Source organism: Bipolaris sorokiniana (genome assembly GCF_000338995.1).
Source record: "Bipolaris sorokiniana ND90Pr unplaced genomic scaffold COCSAscaffold_4, whole genome shotgun sequence".
In the NCBI taxonomy this organism is placed as follows: domain Eukaryota; kingdom Fungi; phylum Ascomycota; class Dothideomycetes; order Pleosporales; family Pleosporaceae; genus Bipolaris; species Bipolaris sorokiniana.
Window position 1 is genome coordinate 980,087 of NW_006911898.1, and position 18,206 is coordinate 998,292.

An 18,206-nucleotide genomic window follows, 5' to 3' on the forward strand; every position below is an offset into this window, starting at 1 on the left:
GGAGCAGAGTGTTTCTAGGAGCAGGGCGTTTCTAGGAGCAGGGCGTTTCTAGGAGCAGAGCGTTTCTAGGAGCAGGGCGTTTCTAGGAGCAGAGCGTTTCTAGGAGCAGAGTGTTTCTAGGAGCAGGGCGTTTCTAGGAGCAGAGCGTTTCTAGGAGCAGAGTGTTTCTAGGAGCAGGGCGTTTCTAGGAGCAAAGTGTTTCTAGGAGCAGGATGTTTCCAGGAACGCTGTGCTCCTAGAAACACCCTGTCGCTAGAAATGTCCTGCGCTGATCTGAGACACTCAATTTTTCCAAGGTACGCATGAATAGTTAGAGAAGTATCCTTCCGCAAACCCCTGCATATGCCAGCATATTTTAGCTACTACACTGAAATCACCCTCACAACCTTATTAGGCCGATTTACCAAATGCCATTTGCCCTTCAGCTCAGCTATTGCCTTTTCGTTCTCCTGACTGTATCCGTCAAACCTACTTGTCGTTTGTGCTGCAAGTGGATAGGTCAAGGGCACAGCCCCTTCCATAATAGATTTAACTAGAGGATCCACCATTCGACTAGCACTGATGCCTTTGGGGTACGCATGCAATAGGTACGTTAGAAGAATCATTAGTCCTTGGTCTGGTAGCTTCTTAGGATCATTTCTAGAGCTATATTAGAAAACTCAGTAAAAGATATAGTTATGATATGTGTTTCTCACATATGGATCTCTAGAATATGGCTACAAGTCAAAATTATCCCAAATCCAACCTGAGATATCACATATGACCATCTCTTGCCAATTCTCGTATGCCATTTGAGGCTGTTCTCGCGTTTTTGTTTAGCCTGTGTAGTGAGGTTCTTATACTGCGACCCATATATTCTTTCTAAGATGACGGACTTTGCTATGCTAGCTAAACCCTTGCCCGAAGAAAGACGAATAGGTGAGCTAGAGTTATGTCTAAGCTCGATGAGTTTCTGCTCATATTGATGATATAATAGAACCCTTGCCATTCTTAGTTTGATAGGTTCGACTAATGAGTCAGCTGCGATCGTTTCAGCACACTGGAGGCTTTTGAATATCTTTTCTGTCAAGGACATTCCAGTCACTGGGTTGCCGGTGGGAAGACGAGACCACGGATCTTCTGCATCCCAACTACGGCAGAAACTATTGATGAAATCTCTTGCATCTTCTCGCAGAAACGAATCACCAATCTCAACAACATACTGGATCTCTTCGTATGAGGACCTATAGAGGCGGCTCAGCTGGTCGTACGAGTAAAGCCAATGTGTTACTATTGCGTCATCTGGTAAGGTAAATTCCGTCTCCCGTACCGGGCTTGTACTCCAGTTAGACGATAGAACGGATGGAGATATGGAAGGCATCCTTGACTGAGTAGCTAAGTGTAGGGAAGGGACATTATTTAGGATAGGTTCTGGCCCTCTGTCTTCTGCAGTCTCGAAATTAAAGGATTCAGTTGCATCTAAAGTAGTTCCTAATCCTTCTATGGCCGTAGATTCTTCCGGTGTTATGTATCGGGATACATGTTCTACGCTGTTGCTCCAACACGGCGCCTTTCTGTCAACAAAAGACGCTCGACTAATTTCGTTATAGACAGAACTATACTGACTTGCATCAGGTATTTTAGGATAGAACTGGACTCCTTGAGTATTAGATAGAGAAGTTTCCATTGCTTCGTCCAAGTCCTCACGAAAGGAATGCTCAAATAATAGCTTATGAGGGGAAAGCTTAGCCTGGATATAATCAAGACGTTTGCCCTGTATAGTTGCAAGCAACGTTAAAAACGCCTTGCCTAGATGGATGAACTGATGAGTGTCAGTCGGGCCTGCCTAGACCATGATACCGTACATCTTCTCCCGTTTCTTCCAACCTAGTCCAGCTATGGCTCAGTAGAGCTTCGTTCGCATCAGGACTCTATCAAATATCAGAAAAAATAACTCGAAACGATAAGGGTACATGCTAGGATAAGAGAGCGCATGATATGTGAAAGAATATGGCGTATCACTACGTGTAATATAGGACGGAGCACTGTGTTTAGGGAAAGACGATATAGGAAACTGTGCAGCGCATCAGGAGTGGTAGGAGGGAAAGACACAAAGTTTATTACCACTCTAACATTACTGACGACAGCAACTTTTAACCCACATACAGTCAATGTCGTTTTAAAAACAACCAATTTCTGTCCCTATGTGCCGAAAACGACCAATGGGAGCGCAACGGTCATAGATAGGTTGTCGCACACGTAGATGCGGGGTTGTGTGGCAAGAATAAATGTGCGTATATTTTGATCAACTTTTCCGATGCTCCTCTTATATGTATATGATCGTTGCGGCGGTTCATCGTATAATTATAATTTCTGCAATGGCTCGGTTGCAATTGCTGCCTTCGCATTCTTGCATATACTGCGATAGTCCGCTATAGCTACAATGTTCTGCACTAGCCACAGACGCATCCTTGCAGCGGCTGCGATAGAAGTCTGTGATCCTTTCAACCCGATTGGTCACTCTTTAGACATAGAGATGGATGTCAATTAATATGCGGCCACCTCTATAAGTAGCTCAAGCTAACCTACAAAATACGTGCAACCCAACCCTCAAAGACTTAAAAATCGCGGAACTGCTATCTAAGCAACATGCCAATCAGGTGGAGACCCTCTAAACCTATTCGAACGTTCATTGATGAACACGACTATACATATTTTAAAGACAGGAATCGTTATTGTGAACGCAGAGTCTTTAATGATAAGGGCCGATTTAGCGATCAAATACCTAAAGACAACGAGCGCGAGATATATGACGTTGAGGGGACCTTAGAGGTTCAAAGGCAACTCTTATCCAAGCTAGCCGCGGTTGAAAATCAAGTGACTGGAGAATCTGAAAACAGTGTGCACCGAAGGCGTATTGAGGCTCTTAAAGCAGACACGGTTCAAGCGTTACAAAAGACTTGGAATCAAAGTAGTCGGTCTACTGCCTATCGAAAATCACTTTATTTGATGCGTTGACGCAAGATCGATTATAGGTTCGATATATGTAAAGAAAAGTAGCGTTGGGTGTGATTATTTGTATTTATTGAGTACTTGATCTCTCGTGATCTCTCTAGTTTTACGTGATATTGTTAATTATGCTGGTGAAGCTCAAGCTGGATAGAATATTTAACTCACCATATAACTAGTCCTAGTTCTGGGACTAGAACCTAAGCTGCTTTAAGAATAGATTTCCGGGCGTCAACATCCATGCGCCTGGTCATGTTGCCGAGCGCGCTACGTATCCACAAGTGCCCAAACAATTTCTTTTTCACCAGCCCGGTGTGATGTTGCAGTCTAGGATATATTGCATTTGTACCCTTGCTCGCCTCTTCTCCCCCCCACCTCGGGTTGTCTGAATTAAACTATTCAATGCTTGGTTTGATGTCACCGAGAGTAAAAGCTCAGGAGAGAACAAGGCCTGAGATTTGAGTCCACAATACGTATATTGTCGCAGCCTGTGCAAAGCTGCAAAAGCAATAACTTCGGCTGAGCCGAAGCAACACGCCACTGCAACAGCAACAAGGATGCACCCCGCGCCTACGCATGCGACATATATCTATGCAGCCGATAAGGCTGAGACGTCTTTCAGTTTTACCTTGCCGCCCTTTCGGCCCTTCACCGGTTGCCTCTCTGCGCGACATTCACTTTCAGATGGCTCAAGATGCGGTACCTGCCGCCAACGCGATTGTATGTGGCCAAGCCCTGTTATTGTCACCGCTAACCCAAAAACAGGCAGCGAAAGTTATTGTAGCGTTTATTGAACACTCTGAGTACAATGGATACAAAATCATTACGCCAAAGCAATTCTCATCTGACGACTCCAACCTGCTCAGGGAACTGCAGGTTCAGGCCATTGATGCCGGTGCTGTGTCGAAGGTGAAAAGAGACACGATGGTCAACATGGCAGCATGGACTACCAAAGGCCAGCCCTGTGTACACGTCAACTTTCGCCCCATCCTAAGAGATAACCTTAATTACTTAGCATTTCTAACCTTATCTTTTATGGAGAAATGCGGTCATGTTGTGGCAGGCGTGTGTGTAACGTCCCTGGATCACTAGGATCGCTCTTGGAAAGGTATTTACGTGGGTATACGTTCGAAACTCTTACTGATCAAGGTAGGCTCTGGCTAAGATTAGAGAACAATCTCAACTACGACAGTTGGTAAGTGTGTGCTGTTAATATGCGCGTTGAGAGCTCTGACATATCGACTGACCCTTCTAGAACACCTTGAATCGCTCATACAGTACGGAGTCAGCCACTTGTCTGCTTAGCATATCGACAATTACGAAAGAAGTAAAAGGAGAAGAATCAGGGACTGCAAAATTGTCCTTGACACAGCGACAAAGAAGAGCACAACTAAGTAACGCCTGCGACCACTGCCACCGCTTGAAATGTAAGTGCGAGGCCCCTTTTCCCTATCGAAATGGTAAAAGGTGCGGTATCGAGTGCATTGAGCGGAAAAGAAAGCCGAAGGTCAGACCGATAACCACATCTTACTCGATACCTACCACTATACTCAATCTGGAGGCGGGCCCCGGCCCAGGGGTCAGTCAGATTTTCTATTGATACGCAGTGCGGGGATGGCACGTCTCCAGAGATGCGAAAGGACTGAAATGATCCAAGTTAGGATGGTCCTGGAAGTCTAGTTCTATGGATAACTATGTGTAGCAGACTTTTAGAGCAAGCGCAATTTTCGATATAGTTATCCTTATTAGAGCATCAAACAACACACTATGTTTCCGCCACTTCGATCTTATGCCACAAATTTACATACATACGTAATGTAACTATAATGCTGAATGTGGTGCCTAGGCTCCGCCATCGTGTCTTGCGTTGTTGCTTTGTGAGTAGATGGCTGCTGCTGCATTTGGTAGACGCGTTATATCAAGTAAGCAGCTTGCTCGCAAATTCTGCTGTCTGTGCCAGCCAGAGCCGCAATAGTAGCTCTATAGGTGCCAAACCGACGCGAGGGGACGCGCGATGACCTGCAGAGACCATTGCGGCTATTAGTGGGTGTATTTCTAGTCCTTCGTGATGATGATTCTAAAAAAATGAATACTCGCTGTTTATCGTGTTTCAGTTTTGATAACTGCAACTAACTAGTTAACTACAGTTAGCAAGTTCTAAGTGGCAAGATTCTCTCCTAACTAGAGAAAGACTAGCGTAACAAGCAAGACACTCTAGAGTGCTCCTGCTTGTTACGCTAGGCCAGATGGAGTTGTGTCTAGGATAAAGTAGATGTCACCAGCTAAGCAGCAAGCACATCCGTTAAGGACTGCATTAGCCCACCATAAGATAGGCTATTGTTTTGTACCAGTACAGTAATTAGCGATTGCGGTTTCACCCTTACACGCAGCTGCGCAACGATTTTGAACAACCCTGCCTTCTATACATAGCTTAGCGCGAGCAGTCAGCTGCAGAGCAACCAACATGATTTGTGAATTTTCAGTCTTATCATGACCAAAATTGTAGGATGCTGCCTGCAGTAGTGAAGCCGCAATCGCTATAGTCTTGTCACTGTAGGTGACGCTGTGAACGATGAGTTGCCGTATTGTGCCGTTGATCTAAGTAAGGTTTGCTTATGCGACAGCGGTCAACGCTGTATGTATCAACGTAAGTATTGGAGAATAATGTCAAGGTTGCTAATATCGCAATTATTTTGCTAGACCATTATTTTCTAACTACAAAATTACTAGAAAGCAAGTGGGAATCTATAACTCATACATTAAAACTAGACGGTGGAAAAATCAATATATACATACACGCCCTCTAGTGACGGACAGGCTAGTGACTAACAAAGTGCTTCGCATCGTTCGTCGACCCTTGAAAGTAACGAGACTCCAGTACAAGGCAAACATGCAAATAGGATCTATAATCGTTAGCAGAGGAATCTTATAGTAAGTCTACGTCGTAAAACGAGCGCAGATCTACAAGAAGAAACAAATACTTATATTGAGACCTACTTTAAATAGTAACTTAGACCTTACTTTGCCATTTAATGCACCTGTGTTGTATGCAATTGTATCCCAAGTCGTTAGAGCTAAAGCGTTAAGGGCAAAGACGATTAGAAGATAGCCAGCCATATCTAGGTTTTTTTGGAAGCGAGATTGGCGCATGTAGATACGCATGGCGATAACGGCGTAGACAAGGACCAGTAGAATCCATTCCAAACCCTTATTTTAGTTAGCTATGTCTCGTAACCACCAAACTTAGTAGTAGCCTACTGTACAATATAATTACCCCACTAATAATGTATATCATTCTAAGTAATAAGAGTCATAGATTATATATGTGCACGAGCGTATGATGGGGGTAAAAGACAGACTCAAGTTAGAGTGATAGACAAAACAGCGCTATAGGTGATGAATAACGGACATACAATACTTATGAAACACAAGAATATATTATGTATATATTTAAGGTTAGAAGGACCTTCAAGGTGTATTATTATGTTCGTCTGATTACTGCGGCCTCGGTATGGGTGATCCGGTGCAGGCCTGTATCAAACCGCCAGGATGTACATAGTGAAGTGTGCAGCTTACTGATGCGTGCAGCTTACTGATGTGTATTATGGATAGTTAGTTAAGTATTATAGTTGGCTGATTGTGAGATAGAATATATAACTAAGACAGAAACCGATTTATATTCAGCATATAAGATCTTATCTGACTATCTGTGTAACGGCCTTTTATCTTTATCTCGACTCTCTTTGTTCTAGGATCTTTATTCGTGCTGTTTTTACTCTGCTATAGCTGGATCTCCGATGTTCTACTTAGAATCTACCGCCCTTAGGTAGTCAAGGTTTCTACGACAATAACTGGATACATATCTAAAGAGCTATAGAAGACAACTAAGACTCATAACTAAGAGGCTTTTGGAAATGCAACAAACAGTGCATGTAGCGTTTGATGGGTGGTCGGAGGAATATAGGGAGTGGGAGAAGTGGGCTTTACTATCTGAACAAAAAGGCCGATGTTGGGAAAGTTTAGGACAACACAGATTAGCGGAGACAGCGCACCGGAAAGCATTACTATTAAGTACAGAGATACTAGGGCCTGAGCATCTATTTACTCTGGCGAGTATGCATAACTTGGCGTTAGTACTGAATAGCCAGAAAAAGTACGAGGAGGCTAAGACCATAAATGAGCAGACACTAGCCCGATACAAGAAGGTGCTAGGAACTGAGCATCCCTCTACATTAACAAGCATGCACAACTTAGCTTGGGTTTTGAATAGCCAGGGAAAGTGTAAGGAGGCTGAGGAAGTAAACTGGCAAACGCTAGTGCTGCGAGAGAAGGTGCTAGGGCCTAAGCATCCAGACACGCTGGCCAGTATGAGCAACTTGGCGTGGGTACTGACTAGCCAGAGAAAGTATAAGGAAGCTGAAGTGATGAACCGGCAGACGCTGGCGCTGCGAGAGAACGTATTGGGGTCTGAGCATTTGGACACGCTGACTAGCGTCTATTACCTTGCCTATTCTCTTGCTCAGCAGCATTATATAGATGAACCTTTGCGTCTATATCAGAGGGCATCTGTTGGATACGATCTCATCCTTGGAGAAGGGCATCCTACTACCTTAGCTTGTTGCCAGCATTACGCTAATTTATGTGCGTTGCAAGAACAGCAGCTTGTAGGACCGTTTTCAAAGAAGATATCAAGACTATCACGCGGACTTGCCAAGATTGTTATTAGGAGCTTTAGGTTTTAAAGAGGGCTGAATGATTGTTTGTGTTATCGTATGTAGACTGTAAATTGAGTGCTCAAGTGCAGGATTCAGCTTTTAGTAGAATTCAGGTTTCACTAATACATACTCAATGTTAGATATAGCGAGAATGATGTAACTTAACTATTTAATATACTAGTTATTTCTATACTTTTACTAGATAAATTATATCAATCAGGGACTATGTCTCGCAACGACTCAAAGATGTCTGCTTAGAGCATGAAAGCTATAGAGCCTATATAGATAGCGATTGTGAAGACGACTTTAAACACTAGTATCTCTCGGTTATCTATCAAACTTGAGGAACTGGACAAAGGAACGCTAGGTTCGGTCGGCTTGGAGAGATTCCGGGTTGAATCCGTTCCGTTGTTCCATAAGGGTAAAGGCAAACGGAGGGATGGGTTGGTTGGGAATAGAGAACCTTGCGAACCTATCGCACAAGTTGTAGTATGTACGATTGTAGAAGTCGTAGTTGTCATCCCAACACAAGCCCTACTAGTGACGTTGTGCGTGCTATTACTCTCTCGCCAAAGGGATGACGCATCTGAAAAACCTAGAAGCACTAAAAAGTAGAGGGATATCATCGTGAAAGTTGGAAGCTTCTCCTGCGACACTATGGCTGCTCTTTTAATATTTATTATCTGAATAGACTTGAAAAATCGATAGCCATCTAAAATTGTGTACTGTGGTTTTGTTAGGACCAGTAGAAAAGTACTGACTACCCATTCTCTACACAGACTTGGCGCAACTACAAATAGAGCTGTATCTATGGAGAATATATACAACAGTAGAACTGCAAACTTCTTATGAGCATTCACATGGATTCAATCGTCTCTAAAGTGCGCGTTGAGCTCGTTGACCTTGCTGCAACTTATGCAGCTGACAAGCACGAAAATGTTACGATTAGTCTGATTTCTGACTTCCAGCGAGCCTTATTCACTATTCTCGACGAGGGTATCCGAATTAAGGACCTTGAACAGTCCAAGGAGCTTAGAGACGAAATGATCTACCTGTTCGAGGATGAATATCCAACAGAACCTGCATGGCCGTATCTCAACCAATTAAAGAAGCAGGATAGGTGTTTCGCTGAGTTAGGCTGTAGATTTAAGCACGGAGCAGCGCTCTATAAGTCTTCTTCTTGCCAGGAACACTTTATGTGCGAGAATCATAAGTCAAGTCCTTGTATTGCAAAACACGGGAAAGTAGCAGGTCAGAAACACCAGGACGAGAATGATACGAAAAGTATAAGAAAGACAGCTCTAGATATAGCAAGTGCGAACACAGAGCACTTAATTGGAGGAGAGCCAGGTAACATGATGCTTGGAAATGAGAAGTCAGACGAAACGTATACAGAGAGAAGGCTTCTAGATACTGGAGGCCTAGATAAGGAGAAACCACCCAAGCCTGTAGTGAAAGACGCTGTAAGCATGGCAAAGCCCTCTGAAGATTTTTATTATTCTTGGGCAAATGACTTCCACTATAATACAGACGGTTCGTCCAGCGATGGAAGCGAATTGGACGACGATGTTGTGAACGGAGAAGAGAAGAATTGGGAGAACGCAGACATTGGAAGATAGACATTGCAGGATAGTCAAAAATTGGAACTAAATATTGATAATAAAGTCTAAGCTCTTCTCAGTCTAGTAAGCTCAAAATGTGTTGGAAAGTAATTGTTGTACTCTATCAAACGTGAAGAAGACTGTGTGTGGAATTTATTGATTAACTATTGTTCGAGTCGTATGATCTGCATATATCCAGTTGGTCGAGCAATAGTTACTTATTCTACAAAGTAATATTGCCGCAAAGACCTGAACGGGGTCCAGCACAGCTTTCATTAGCAACCTCTGCTGGCGGTAGCAGGTTACATTGGCTTGCTTGTGATGGTGATTGTCGAGAAAAGAATGGACAATCTTCAATCAGGCCCGATGAATTTGTGCAACTACCAATTGCCTGCTGCAATTTAGCTATGTTCCAACCATTCTGAAAGTCGCCGTGGTAGCTAGAACCTAGGATTAAATAAGTCAAAGTTTTATTCGCAAACACTTCTTCATACCTGCTAGGTCGCCATTACTAAGTAGGAATCGCCCAGAGACGTTACGGAACACAGAAGTGTCCCAAATCGTTTCAAAGAATAGGGCTGGGACCCTGGTCTGGTAATCTGCAGGACATGTGCCCTCCATAACAAGATCTGGATAGGCAACGTGAGACTCATGGTCGTTGGCATCAAGAGAAATGCCATCCCAACATGATGGAAACATCAGCTCAAGGCGAAGGCCATCAGCGCAGTTTGAATCAATGAAAGACTTATTTGGAAGTAGATGGCGAGTTAAAGACCCCTCAGCAGCCCCACTGTAATTTAAACAATTGAACCCAATAGCTTTTCCAGCGAGTGCTTTTGGTGTTTTCTCTTCTGGACCCCACAGAGATTGTGGTATGTCTGAAGGGGGAATAAAGTCATTTTGTTTACTAGCATTGCCTGCAATCATTCTAAATCCCGGTGGAAATGCCGTGATTCTATCTCCAAAAAGAAAATAATAACTATAATTTGCCCATTTATCAGTATTAGCTTTTAAATATTATTCTTAATACTGACATAAGCATACCACCGATTTGTGGAACAATCTCTACAGTACCGTTTGTATGCAAAAACATAAGTGGTGGCGTCCAGTAAGCAGACATGTCTTCAAGCACTGCACATGTCGTGCACTTAGACTGAACAAGGCTATCATAGGACGACGAGAAATCTAAGTCTAGACTAACGATTAGACATCGAAACCGCAATCTCATGCTTAACGTACTCTGTGCCCCATGAAGCGTGTGTGCATGTTGGGAAGGGAGCCCTTCCGAGACGATTGGATCAATTCGAAAAACCCCCAATCGAGAGTAGCAAGGAAGCCGCCAAAACGCTCTAGTAATTAATGCAAACACGTTAACAAGTGAAATATAGCGGATTTTCATCTTATAGAGCTGTTTATATTCAAGAAAAAAGCTTAGATTTTGATCTACAAGGTTTGATACACTTCAGCACAGTCGCCTTAATATAACTCTTCCTAATACTATCTAGAAGTGAGGGCTCTGTTTAAGCCTTTATCTAACTGTTTACCTTCTTCCACTTTGTGAATTGCGCAGGGTAAAGAAGTTGCTGCTCTTCAGTCAAGCCTGCATACGTGATATCTTCCGGCAGTTCAAAAAGTTCCAAGAAGTCTTTGTGAAACTGTTGCTTTAGCGACATTCCTGGCGTTTTCTCAACAGAGGTCTTCTCTAGTTCTGTCTTCGGTAGAGGTGTAAACTGACGTTGTGGAACCGGAAGTTCCATAAGCGTCGGGGTTACTGAGTGTTCAGTGGTAGCAAACAGCGACTTAGTCCGGCGGGACACCGCTTTCGTCTCGTGTTTCAGCTCACAGAGTGGCGTAGGTCTGCCTGGAATGTTGCTCATCCATCTTTTCTCAAACTGATTTTCAATCTTGACAGCAATGTTATAAATAGCAATTGATTTTTGCCGGTCATCGATTCCTTCCATCAGAAGTTTCATTGTTGACCTAGTTTCGTGACTGAAACCTGATGTATTTTTAAGATTATATTGTGCATAGAGATCGGGATTTAGATAAACAAAGCAGCGGGTATGTGGTCGTTTTCCTTTGAAGTCGGGAGCTAGTACCTCTACCTCGGCGTCATGTCCAACGCCCATTTTGGAGTCCCAGTACACTAACAAAATTCTTACTTGGCTAAGTATGTTCATAGGAAGTGCAGTTTTTTCATCTCTATGATGTTGCACAATCTTCTCAACAATGCGATTGCTACCTTGGGTGACATCTCGTTCTTCCTTATAGTCAGACCCGTTCGGGAGAATTGATTCAAAACGAGCACTTAAACCCTCCTTAGATCCAAATCTAACACAGTATCGAGTCCGAGAGCTTCTCTGAATGTGGCCAAACACTCCTTTGGGGAGATGCTGCAGTGAAGACTCCCCGTGAGAATCATTGACATCGATGTTCCATGTCATATTGAGATTATCCACAAGTTCCTGAGTAAACGTTTTTGACTCTTCTTTAAGCTCTTGTTTCATTTTACTATGTCCTGATGAACCTTCTTGATGACTTGCATATCTCTTCTCAGGGTCTAGCGCGTGAATTGCTGCATCTGGCTGCGTGGCAATTGGCTCGTTGGCAATTACCTTCCCATGAGTCATATGATCAGTGTTACCTGACTCCGTATCAGTTTCAATTGGTTCACCATCCATTGGTTCAGTAGATCCAGATCCAGCTCCAGTAGTATGGTTGATGCTAATTTGGGCCGTGGCACTAGCATACTTCCCCATCTCTGTCTTTATCTCTTTCAACTTTGCTTCGTCTTCTTCGGTAAACATTCCCTGGTCCCTTGTCTCTTCTAGTTTATCATATTCTTCTTGGAGCTTTCTAAGTTTATCGTCATGATGTCCTATCGTGCTTTTCATGCTCTTCGTATTTTTCGTTTTTTTCATACCTTTCGTATTGTTCGTGTTTGTGGTGATCTTCTCACCCTTGACATTAGTTTTGCTAGTCCTAGTGATAGGCATTATGTCTATAAACAATAGATTGTTGAGAATGTTTCCTTGTATTGGGAAACTTGTTTATATATTGCAGAGAGAAATCAACACACGTTCAATGAAATGGTACAATTGAATTATTGCAGCACCATGCTGAAGAGCATCATGTAATAATTCGAGGGACACCTAACATTAAGACACTTTACATCATTTATCAGTATTATCTAGCAATATAAGCAAGTTTACAATGCCTCATATACTTAAAATACTTCTATAGGAGTCACATGGCGTCCCGGAAGCTGACATGGTGAATAGTCACTAATTTATCTTGCTATCTTAAAGAACAACTATATAGTTACATCATGATGAAATATTTTAAATATGACCATCACTTTTCAGCTGTTTCCAGCAACTGTCCGAGGGGTACTTCCCCCTGATTAAAATCAGGAATAGGCGGCGTAGACAAAAGTCCAGGTAAAGAAGACTCAGTTTTGACCAGCAGCGATTTCCGCAATGCGGGCTTCCTGGGGAGGAAATCTTTGCTAGTTCTTATCACAGGAACCGGATACATGGACTCCTATTTTCCTTAGCTATGCCCATGTAACAAGATGTTCCATAACCTGCAAGTTGTGTAGAGGATGGTGGCCAGTCTGTTCTTGTTGGACTTGAATTGTAAATATACAACTGACCGTTGTCCTTCTGAATACATATCCACACCCCTACTTTGTATCGGTCACTTATTTCATGACCACGACGAATGAAATTGTTTTTCCGTTTCCGGAAGGACTCTTGCTCCAATCTTCTAGACTTCATGATGTAATAAAATGCACATTGCAGGGCACTGAGCCGTCTATTTATACGCAATAAGCCCGCACTGACCATTTCTACTAAAACGTTATATCAGTAAGCTTAGACCCTACATTTGACGCATCTAGATATGGATCGCCAATGGAGCCCCTCCATCTGGTACTCTATGCTATTTTCAGGGCTTATTGCCTTCCTCATTCTATGTTTTAGCACTCGTCTAGCGTTTCAGTGGCTTGCGGCACTCATAACAGATGCTATTCTCAAGTATCTAGTGTACTCTACTACTAGCCTATTTGGAATATCCAAATGGCGGATATCAGCAAAGGATACGATGTTCCCCCTACTATATGTGATCGCCAATGGTGTTTGTATGGGTTGGGGTGTAAAAGCGGCCAAAGAGCTCAGCAGCCGGTCCGCTTCGATGCTTGCAACAAATCTTATACTTCTCCTCCCCGGCTCGAACGTAGCAGCTGATATTCTGCATATTTCCTTGAAGGTATATCATCAAACTCACAGTTTGATTGGACTGGTTGCTCTGATACAAACGTCTATTCACGCTGGACGAGAACTCACTGCCCACGGGTGGACTGACGACATCAACACGATAAGTGGGATAGCGGTATGTGTATATGTATTGATGTTTGTACTATATTCTTATTCACCCAGATATTCTGCTGCGTGGGACTAATGAGTGTTACTTCTCTCCCCATCTTCCGTTATCATGCATACGAGATCTTTCGAGTCATTCACATCAGTTGCTCGACATCAATATGCATATTTCTATGGCTTCATGTTAATATATCAAATAAAATAGGCCGATTGCAAGTCATTGTAGCAACATGTATATGGATAGCGACGTACTGCCATAGAAACTTCCTCCTTATATATCGTAATCTTTCAGTAAGCAAGCCCAACACAAGTGTGTCTGTTGAGAGCTTCCACAACACTCTCCAAATAAAGGTCAAAGTGCCCAGGCCTTGGAAAATTCAGCCCGGCCAGTATGTCTACCTTACTATGAGGAGACCCGGATTTTTCTCTATATTGCAGCGCCACCCTTTCATGGTAGCAGACTCAGAATCAGACGACCACGACTTCCAGTTGCGTATTCAACCTAGGGCGGGTTTCACAAGTCGACTCCTTACACAGACCCTTTATAGAACCAGGGAGCTTAGTGCTTTCATAGAAGGGCCCTACGGGCAAGGATTCGACCTTCGAGACTTTGGTACAGTGGTTCTATTCGCTAGTGGGATTGGGATTGTTGGCCATCTTGCCTATGTTCAAAAGCTCATACGCGACCACCAGCAATCAAAAACCAAGACAAGAGATATACTCCTAATCTGGCACGTAGATGATAAGTATCAGCTGGATTTGGTCTGGGAGGTTATGAATATTATACTGAGAAAGGATGATCTTCCAAGCACTGCAACGCACAAAGATACTGGTATTACGTCCCGAAGCGGAAAGAAAGACCGATACTTGGGCGGTAGTACCACCGGAGAAAACCCAGGAGTGCGACCTGCACCGCATGGAGACAATGCAAGTTGTAATGTGACGATATAGTTTTAGCAAACGCTAATGCTTCCAAGATTATAGATGTTTATATCTACGGTGACTACGAGATATTCAATGAGGCCGGGAATGCAGTATCATACAGGCGGACAGGCAGTCGGATTGCTGAGGTAAAAGGAAAGCCAGATGTGCGGCAAATTATCAACGATGTTCTAGAAACAAGAAATGGAAGACTCGTAATCTGTGGTAAGAATTTTCATTCACTGTCGCTACACTAAATAACCTGAGCAGTATGCGCACACTGGGAAATGAGGTGCCAGGCGCGAGAACGCGTTGCTCGTACCAGCCATAAGCAAGTGAGATATCTGGAGCTAGACTTTCAACCATTTGAGCTGAGGCGGCACAGTAAAAGAAGACACTCTTTGCCAATCCAATGCCGTGGGATCGAAGGTGCTTAGATAGAAATGAATCTCAAATCCACCCGTCCATCGACATGGTAGTTTTTTTTGGACTCTTTGATGCTCTGTAAGGCGCTATGAAAGCTTCAAATGCTTGTTCCTGGTCGTGGCTGAATTGATCTACTGCATCTGAGACTGCGTTGGAAAGGTCTCGGATCTCGTCGAAAGCGATTCCATCAAGTAAACCAAGAATGCATGCTTGCAGTAAGTCTTGAGAGATTCTGTCAATCTTTTCCTTGAACTTTTCTGCGTGCCGGTAACATTCCCGGTAGAATGTAAGCTCGAATCTAAGTTCCCCATTTCTGCGGTTGAGAAAATCGATGTACTGAACCATGTCTTTGGGCTGCTTCGACTTTTGCATATAGTGAGGTTCCATTTCTATCGCGATCGTCATACCACCATAGCATCTTATAATATGGTCAATGTTATTAACTTCGAGAGGCCTTCCACGAGAGAGCTTTCTCATTACTGAATTCATAATAATATGTGAAGCTGAATGGGAGTCAAGTGGTCTTAAGTTCGCTGGGTTAGCGCAGGTACAAATGTGCGGACGGGTTTTTTATATTAAGCCTGCAGCAAGCGCCTAGCTCACAAAGTCTCAGCTAATATGGATTCTAGGCGACTGACGATCTTTCCAAGGGCGACGAATGGCGTAGAAAACGCAAACCCTATTAACAGAAAGGGTGGCTCTACTGAGCCAAGAGCCCCGAAGCGAAGGCTTTATAGTGAAGATGGACTGATAGAGCGTAAGCTCCCAAAGCCTACGCTAACCCTTCGAGCAAAGCGCAAAATCTTCATACCACTTAATGAAGATCCTGGAAGACACTATCAATGTATACACATCGTGGATCCGGAAGGAGAAAGACCTTATTGTTTGGCACAAGACATTGCCTCAGGTGCTACTGAGAACGCATACCGGGTCGTGATGATTCGACGTAGCCCTGATAAATCCGTTTATGGCTTAGAGGATCCGAACCCGAATCTTCTCAATGTCGTGTCTGTCTTTAGTTTTCAAGGTTCTTTGTTCACTGTCTTCGATAGACCTGGCCTTCCATTGTCTGAGATTGCTGTGTCTCATTCCCCACCGCTGGGTTTAGCTCAGGTGAGAACCGTAAGCGTAGAGGTAGGGCAATCGCACGTTCAATCATTCATGGAGTAATAATAGTGCAGACACTTTCTGGTATCTGCGCTCTGTACACTGCGGGCCTTTGCTTGCCTTCAATCAGTGTAGAAGATATTACAATTTCAGAAAGTAATGGTCGAGTCAAAGTTGGTAAGTATCGAACACTTGACAGAAGGAGTTCCAACCGCTAAACAGCACGTAGCATTGGACCGAGCATCTTTGCAAGAAACAGTGGCAGATGATAAGGCTGTTGCCTTTGGAACAATGCTAGAAAACCTAGTGTCCGTTGTTCCGGGTTCTTCAACCCTACAGCAAAGCCAGGATCTCCTTGCTTTCATCCACCACGCCGCTGAAAAATCATATCAAGAATTAAAGAGGGTAATTATATTTTGTTGAAGTTATAGTATAATACTAAAATGTTGCAGGACAGTTTTTTGAAAAACGCTTTGCCCACAGCGTCTCTAATTCCTTTTGTCTTAAATGCACAGGTCATAGTGTTCCCGGTCGAACATGTAACAGAATCTGTAATTACTGATTTGGGGACGTCGTAGAAATAACAGTGAAGTAGAATTTTGATAATAAACAGATGCTCATGCATATTATGATGAAAGAAGTCACTGCTTCTTCCCAGCTGATGTTTTTCCTCGTCGAGATTTCTTTCGTCGTCCATCTTCGGTAGCAATTTCGAGAGCCTTATTTAGGCTTGCGACCTCATTCTTTCCATCTTCGACTTGTTGGGATAGAGTTTTGATCTTCTCGCGAAGCTCCATGTGATGGTACTGGAAATCCACATTTTGGTCCATAACTGACCTCAACTTGGTAAACTCGTCATCCTCCGAATGCTGACTGGAAATTGCCTGCACAAGCAGAGCGTTCTTGGCTGACTCTAAAATCATCTCACTGATACTTTGACCATTATGTGAGCCCTCCACGTCGCCTCCAGCCAGACTGGCTCGAGAATTGTTCAACAGGCTTTCGGCTCGCCTAGCCACCTCATCAGCGAACGTCCGAGAGTCTGTTGCAGATCTATTGAGATCTTCTTGGACCTTCACGCAGCTCTCGTACTCCTTCAAAAGTTTGTCGTGACACTCTTGTAGCTCTATGAATTGCTGGTTAAAGAGTTCGCTTGCCTTCCGTTCCTGTTGTAATTCTTTCTCTATCGCTAAGACTTGCCGTCTTGTATTTCCTATCTCGCTTTGAGCCAATTGAAGGTGTTGATACATGCTTTGTAGCTGGCTTTGGCCATGACTATACAAGTTAGTCATGTATACCGCAACCCTGGCACAGCATGCTTGGTTGCAAGAATCCATATTTTCCTGCTATCTGAAGTCAATTATAAGCTCTTTGATGAGATAGCAGAAATACCTTTGATGATTGCATTGTTAATTCTTGATGTCGCTGTGACTGACTCATTGTAATCGACCAAAGGGAAATGCTTCTTTAAAGGTGAGAAGTACTTGGGCAAGAAACAGACTAAATACTATACTAGCAGGCGCTTTTTTCTGAGTTCTCACAATAGTAACGAGGCTGTAGAAGGACTAGTAGAGTAGCCAAGCATTTACAGTTGCGGAAGCCAAAAAGCGGGATTGCGTCAGCAAGTTACTCCACGCCAATGGTTAGGGTTCCAGACCGAACGCGCTCCTACATTGGGCCAATTTGTACTTTTTGCTGGCGCTTAATGCAACTATCTCATTAGTTTTGAGTGACACGCCCTTCTTCTAATCCGCTAGACAGGTACGGAACGGTTCGGCCGGAAGACACTGCACTAGTGTTTGGAACTTTGAATTTACACAGTAGGATTAGGGGCTACTAGTTGTTTCGCCGAATATCTACCAATCATATCGATCGTGAAGTGATCCATACATAATGCCAAACCATGTACATGGAGAGCCAAGCGAAACTCCGTTGCAACCGTGTGCGGGGTAAGGTCGCGATCGATAGGTGCTACACGACCGCAGTCAAGACCATCGTTTTACATAGAGTCGACTTCCGTTAGAGATGGTATTGCCTAGTACAGTAATGCTTTGACTAGCAAGATA

General features: G+C 43.5%; 9 protein-coding genes across 9 annotated transcripts; 5 read left to right on the forward strand and 4 right to left on the reverse strand.

Moving 5' to 3' along the window:
• Positions 1-805: 805 nt before the first annotated feature.
• COCSADRAFT_59867 (uncharacterized protein) lies at positions 806-1,895 on the reverse strand (the record flags this gene model as incomplete). The annotated part of the gene is made up of 3 exons (XM_007699454.1): positions 806-1,116; positions 1,747-1,801; positions 1,845-1,895. Coding segments are annotated over 3 exons (417 nt in total), but the record flags the coding sequence as incomplete, so codon positions are not given.
• A 1,777-nt stretch (positions 1,896-3,672) lies between these two features.
• Positions 3,673-4,448, forward strand: COCSADRAFT_137996 (uncharacterized protein; the record flags this gene model as incomplete). The annotated part of the gene is made up of 3 exons (XM_007699713.1): positions 3,673-4,096; positions 4,142-4,183; positions 4,244-4,448. One exon carries the CDS (start codon positions 3,673-3,675, stop codon positions 4,078-4,080), a length of 408 nt encoding a protein of 135 aa, XP_007697903.1. The 3' UTR covers positions 4,081-4,096; positions 4,142-4,183; positions 4,244-4,448.
• A 2,550-nt stretch (positions 4,449-6,998) lies between these two features.
• On the forward strand, positions 6,999-7,598 carry COCSADRAFT_50126 (uncharacterized protein; the record flags this gene model as incomplete). Its single annotated transcript, XM_007699450.1, has 1 exon — positions 6,999-7,598. A coding segment is annotated over one exon (600 nt), but the record flags the coding sequence as incomplete, so codon positions are not given.
• Positions 7,599-8,563: 965 nt separating this feature from the next.
• COCSADRAFT_353625 (uncharacterized protein) lies at positions 8,564-9,397 on the forward strand (the record flags this gene model as incomplete). The annotated part of the gene is made up of 1 exon (XM_007699714.1): positions 8,564-9,397. The coding sequence occupies one exon, from the start codon at positions 8,564-8,566 to the stop codon at positions 9,320-9,322; it is 759 nt and encodes a 252-aa protein (XP_007697904.1). The 3' UTR covers positions 9,323-9,397.
• A 369-nt stretch (positions 9,398-9,766) lies between these two features.
• On the reverse strand, positions 9,767-12,291 carry COCSADRAFT_353631 (uncharacterized protein; the record flags this gene model as incomplete). Its single annotated transcript, XM_007699715.1, has 2 exons — positions 10,913-12,291; positions 9,767-10,283 (listed from the first exon to the last, which is right to left on the reverse strand). The coding sequence occupies exons 1-2, from the start codon at positions 12,223-12,225 to the stop codon at positions 9,767-9,769; spliced, it is 1,830 nt and encodes a 609-aa protein (XP_007697905.1). The 5' UTR covers positions 12,226-12,291.
• A 1,800-nt stretch (positions 12,292-14,091) lies between these two features.
• On the forward strand, positions 14,092-14,864 carry COCSADRAFT_169346 (uncharacterized protein; the record flags this gene model as incomplete). Its single annotated transcript, XM_007699716.1, has 2 exons — positions 14,092-14,586; positions 14,664-14,864. The coding sequence occupies 2 exons, from the start codon at positions 14,092-14,094 to the stop codon at positions 14,862-14,864; spliced, it is 696 nt and encodes a 231-aa protein (XP_007697906.1).
• Positions 14,865-15,057: 193 nt separating this feature from the next.
• On the reverse strand, positions 15,058-15,510 carry COCSADRAFT_84420 (uncharacterized protein; the record flags this gene model as incomplete). The annotated part of the gene is made up of 1 exon (XM_007699717.1): positions 15,058-15,510. One exon carries the CDS (start codon positions 15,508-15,510, stop codon positions 15,058-15,060), a length of 453 nt encoding a protein of 150 aa, XP_007697907.1.
• A 141-nt stretch (positions 15,511-15,651) lies between these two features.
• COCSADRAFT_24519 (uncharacterized protein) lies at positions 15,652-16,718 on the forward strand (the record flags this gene model as incomplete). Its single annotated transcript, XM_007699250.1, has 4 exons — positions 15,652-16,155; positions 16,215-16,317; positions 16,370-16,545; positions 16,593-16,718. 4 exons carry the CDS (start codon positions 15,652-15,654, stop codon positions 16,716-16,718), a joined length of 909 nt encoding a protein of 302 aa, XP_007697440.1.
• A 63-nt stretch (positions 16,719-16,781) lies between these two features.
• Positions 16,782-17,390, reverse strand: COCSADRAFT_83987 (uncharacterized protein; the record flags this gene model as incomplete). The annotated part of the gene is made up of 1 exon (XM_007699718.1): positions 16,782-17,390. The coding sequence occupies one exon, from the start codon at positions 17,388-17,390 to the stop codon at positions 16,782-16,784; it is 609 nt and encodes a 202-aa protein (XP_007697908.1).
• Between the last annotated feature and the right edge of the window lie 816 nt (positions 17,391-18,206).